Source organism: Sinocyclocheilus grahami, unplaced genomic scaffold (genome assembly GCF_001515645.1).
Source record: "Sinocyclocheilus grahami isolate Dianchi unplaced genomic scaffold, SAMN03320097.WGS_v1.1 scaffold813.1, whole genome shotgun sequence".
Lineage (NCBI taxonomy): Eukaryota > Metazoa > Chordata > Actinopteri > Cypriniformes > Cyprinidae > Sinocyclocheilus > Sinocyclocheilus grahami.
This window is the reverse complement of record NW_015505992.1, coordinates 482,612-487,482: the sequence shown is the minus strand read 5'-3', so window position 1 is coordinate 487,482 and position 4,871 is coordinate 482,612. Positions and strand designations below refer to the sequence as shown.

The window sequence follows — 4,871 nt, the reverse complement described above, 5'->3', positions numbered from 1 at the left end:
AGTTTACTGTGGCGAATTTTTTTATAAAGTAACGCTTTGCTGGCTATAGTGATGATACATCAAAAGGGAATTAATTTCTTGGGGATTTCTTGGAGTTTTAGTGGGATTTCCTTTTTTTAACTACACGTGTGTATTATAACTTTATGGTACTAACAGTTTACACAATATGCACTCGAAAACACTTAAAAGATATTTAAGCCACAAAGCACTTGCCAGGAGCATAAATATAAATGTCTTGCTAAACCTCACAGTTTGATAATAAACAGCACAAATGGCACATCAAATCTGTCAAAACATACATGAACAAAATTCCAATTTCCCAACAAGGAAAAATGTCCTCCAATGCTTTTCCGAATAATAAAATCTTCTGAAATGAGCCTCATTTCTTACCATCTTGTGCCCCCTAGTGGAGCTCAGGTCTCAAAGGCTGCTAACAACTTCTTCCTCGCTCTATCTCTGCTAGATTATAGTGTTTTTACTCATTTTAACAGCAAGTACGCAACACTACACCTGACACGGTTAATGAAGCTCGTGAAATCTTACTTCTCAAAGTGTCCTAGCAAAATCCAGCACACAGAACAACACGGCTATCTCTATACCTCACAGAGCCACGCAAGGCGAGATGGGCCATTTAGCTTGTAATTAAGAGCTGATTAAGCCAGATTGGGTCGGCTATTCAGCAGCAAAGTCACCTTGCACTTTCTGCCTCCTGTTCCTTATGCTGTATCCTACATAATGCAAAAGTAAGAGTTGTCCAAGCATGCACTGTTATGACCGGTGCTGCAATGAATCTAAATCTAACATAGGTGACATACAGTTGACACATCCGGGAAGAATGTTAGATTTAAACCACCACTGATGATGACCTTGTGTTTGTTTAGGTGTTTAAACACAACTTTGCAAGTAAATTCATGCCTCCTGTTCCTTATGCTGTATCCTACATAATGCAAAAGTAAGAGTTATCCAAGCATGCACTGTTATGACCGGTGCTGCAATGAATCTAAATCTAACAGAGGTGACATATAATTGACACATCCGGGAAGAATGTTAGATTTAAACCACCACTGATGATGACCTTGTGTTTGTTTAGGTGTTTAAACACAACTTTGCAAGTAAATTCAATTTTTTTGCAGCAAAAATATAAAGCTTACACTTTAAACTACTTAGGACAGTACGATAGACTCACCATCCTGGAAGACGCGCTCCACGTTGAGGCCATAGGTAGCACAGGTCTCATAATATGTGCACCTCTTCAGGTCGTTGGACAGTTTACGAGCGCGGGTGTCATCGATGACACGAGGGTTGGCTGCACTGATTGCATCTGTGAATGGTCAGGACGAGACAAAGAAATTTGAAACTAAAACTGGTCAGAATAAAAACAGGCAAATAATTAATGTTTTAAAAACATCATTAAATCAAATGAAAGAGGCTTCAAATTCATCAAAAAACTTCTGGACATATTTCAGAACAAGTAGAAGAGCTTTAGCTCTAATCTTCCATTAATTAGAGTGTGGCACCCCCTAGTGATCATATAACGAAAACACAAGTAGTAGGAATGTTATGTTTTTTTCTTGTATTATTTAACATAAATATATATCTGCATTTGAAAGTGTGGCGTCTGATTTTTTTTTTTAAAGAATTTAATACTTTTGCATTAAATTGATCAAAAGTGACAGTAAAGGCATTTATAATGTTACAAAATATTTTATTTGAACTTTCTATTTAACAAAGAATCGTGAAAATGTATCACGGTTTCCACGGAAATAGCAATTTGAGCAGCAGATCAGAATATTAGAGTGATTTCCTAAGGATCATGTGACATCGAAGGCTGGAGTACTTCAGCTGATTCAAAAAATTCAGCTGTGCCATGACTGGAAAAAATTACATTTTAAAATATATTAAAATAGAAAACAGTTATTTCAAATTGTAATATTATTTTAGAATGTTACTGTTTTTACAGAATCTTTATTTATCTCTTTATTCATAAATCAAATAAATTTAGTCTCGGTAGCATTACAGACTTCAAAAAAAATTTCAACAGTAGTGTATATATAAAAAAAGATTGAGAAATAATGCTTGCCCACACAGGGAAACACATAATTAAACTTAATTATAAACTGATCAACACATAATTAAAAACTGATCAACAATCTCTGAAACATGTAAGGAATTTGAGTCTAGTAGTCAAACTGTATTCTTTTCAATTTGTTGCCAAGCCACTGGAGAATATGGCCTTGAATTTTGAGTGTGAGTTGCTGTCATATGATATATCCAGGTTTTTTGGGGTTTTTTCTCTGCAAGACTCACCCTGAGTTCCCACAAGCACCAGGGGCACCTCTGCTGTGTTGCGGTAGTTGGCCATACGACTATAGTAGTGGTAGACCGTCTGAAAGCTGATCTCATCTTCCAGACTGAACACAAATATCACCGCATCCACCCACAACGCAAACTAAGAAAGAATGATTGAGAGCGTGGGAAAAATTTTGAAAATGAGAGAGAAACATCATGCTTCTTTGTTTAAAATAGGCTAAACGTATTTCATAGATCCTTATATTTCATAATTTTCCACTCCCTATTCCCTATGATGCGATTATTGTGAATGTGAGCTTGTGCACTAGCAAGGGCTTTGAACCACTACATACTGGGACACTGATGACTCAATTAGCTGTGTTATGATTTTAAAGTCGTGCATTAAAACACAGGCGGTATTTATCAGTTATCATCAACATTCCCATTATGCATCTTAGTTGTAGCTGTCCAAAAAATACAGAGTGTTAATGAAATATTGAAAATGGGCTTGTCCTGAAAAAATAAAAGTGTATACAGTATACACTATATATTACATTTATTATGACCAAAACACTCCTACAATATAAATAATAGCACCTCAGTAAAACAAAAAACGAAGTAAAATAAATAGGTGGGGTGTTCTTATAACTATACATAATTCATGTTTTGTTTTTTGTTTTAACATTTTGCAGGATTGTTTCTCTTTCATTAGACATGAAAATAATACAGTCTTACTTTTTAAAGACAGAATATTTTTTATCTTCATACATTTTTCATACTTTTTGAGACTTAAGAAAACATTGACAACATTTCAGGTAAGTGAATATATATGGAACAACCAATGCTCGCAGGATTTATATGGTTAATTCTGGGAATTTCCATAATAAGTGCACTGAAACAGTTCTGAGAGCACTCCCTGCTCAGTGCACTTACTGAACTAGGAAACAGATTGAGACTCACCATAAAATTCATATTTCATAGACCAAGAGAAAGAGGCACATGAGACTTCCTGTTTGCATTTTATGACTAACAGAGAATCAGTTTGTCTAAATAAATGTTATCAACCTCATGTAAACCCTATTACATCATGGCTTCCACTCAGCCGCTTTGTTAAACAAAATTAATATATTGTTACAGCTACGCCATCCAGAGTTGAGACTAATAAAGCCCCGTTCACACCAAGAACGATAACGATAAAGATAACGATATTAGCGTCCACACCAGCGAACAATATCATCTGTTTATTCTAAGCTCATGCGCGTCTGCCGCTTTGAATTCTTGAGCTTGTTACAGCAGGATGGATTCTGATTGGCTGTCAATGTTTTTATCGTTCATCAGCTAGGAAAAAATCGTTTTGAAAGTGATAACAACGATATTGTTCCTCTTTATCGTTATCGTTATAGCTGTGGTGTGGACTCTGCTATTCTTTAATATTGAGAATGATTTTTAGAACTATATCTTTATCGTTATCTTTATAGTTATCGTGCTTGGTGTGAACGGGCCTTACGGCACAGCATTGTGAATCAGAACATCCTCTGTAAGGAAAACACATTGTATTTGTGGCTGTACTACCTACCTGAGCCTCCGGAGGTCCCCCTTCATCCCTGATTAGGAGGAGGAAACTTTGTCCATCCACTACAATCTCCTTTTTAAAACGTCCTCCTGTCCAACAAAAGAAGCCAATCAATTTAAATAGTCTGATGATTCTAATGCATTCACTACTTCTAAAATGAGATGATTGGTGGACTGTTGATTAAAATGGAAATGGAGAAGGGCATGTGCATCACTTTGTTATTTTCTAATTATTATTTTTTTTTGGGGGGGGGGATAATTTGTTCTACAAATCAGAGTTCAGAACTAATAAATATACAGAAAGTGAGTACTATAAAAATATATTAAATAAATGATGTGCATAAATTTTATTTGGTGTTCTTTTTTTGCATTTTCTATATATTATAATTTAATTCTTTCTGTGAAAGCGTTAACAGCAAAGGAATCCCGTTTTGGAATTCCTGTATAAGAGCTACTGCTGCTGCAACTTTGTAGAATGTACTTTTTCATTCCCAAAGGACTGACTGTTAATGTATGAATCAAAATCACACAGTTTTTGGTTTTATTTTATACTTCACGTATACATAATATTTGCTCACACTCATAGGGTACTTACTAACTGGTTGTTCATAAGACAATGTCTAGTTACAAATACACATTATGAATTTTGACAGTAGTATTTCATGAAAATTAATTAAATAAATATATTACCACATTTTTTGTTTGTTTAGTAATGACATTTAATATATAGTTAAAGCCAATTACTGGATAGCGTTTATGCTGCCTCTAAAAAGACTGAAGCGTTAGTTTAAAAACACCTTTTGTAAGAATTAAATCGTATTTCTAAATTAAACAATGAAATTGATTTTTTTTCAATCAATAATTGAACCGTTCAGGAATTGGAATTGTAAATTATTTTCAATTCGAACCCTATTATTTACAATTTAGTATTCTGATTTAATCTCAGAAATGGACTAATTAATTTATTAAATTAAAAATAACTTATTAAAATCATAATATATATATATATA

General features: G+C 34.2%; 1 protein-coding gene across 1 annotated transcript in view; it reads right to left on the bottom strand.

Moving 5' to 3' along the window:
• Window positions 1-1,186: 1,186 nt before the first annotated feature.
• LOC107562224 (uncharacterized) overlaps window positions 1,187-4,871 on the bottom strand; it is a gene marked incomplete at its 3' end in the record, with an annotated part of 69,672 nt that continues 65,987 nt past the window's right edge. Inside the window, exons 5-7 of the mRNA XM_016246830.1 lie at window positions 3,866-3,951; window positions 2,308-2,449; window positions 1,187-1,321 (exon numbers count right to left, since the gene is read on the bottom strand). Of these exons, the coding sequence (XP_016102316.1) occupies window positions 1,187-1,321; window positions 2,308-2,449; window positions 3,866-3,951 (363 nt within the window). The remainder of the gene's footprint in view (window positions 1,322-2,307; window positions 2,450-3,865; window positions 3,952-4,871) is intronic.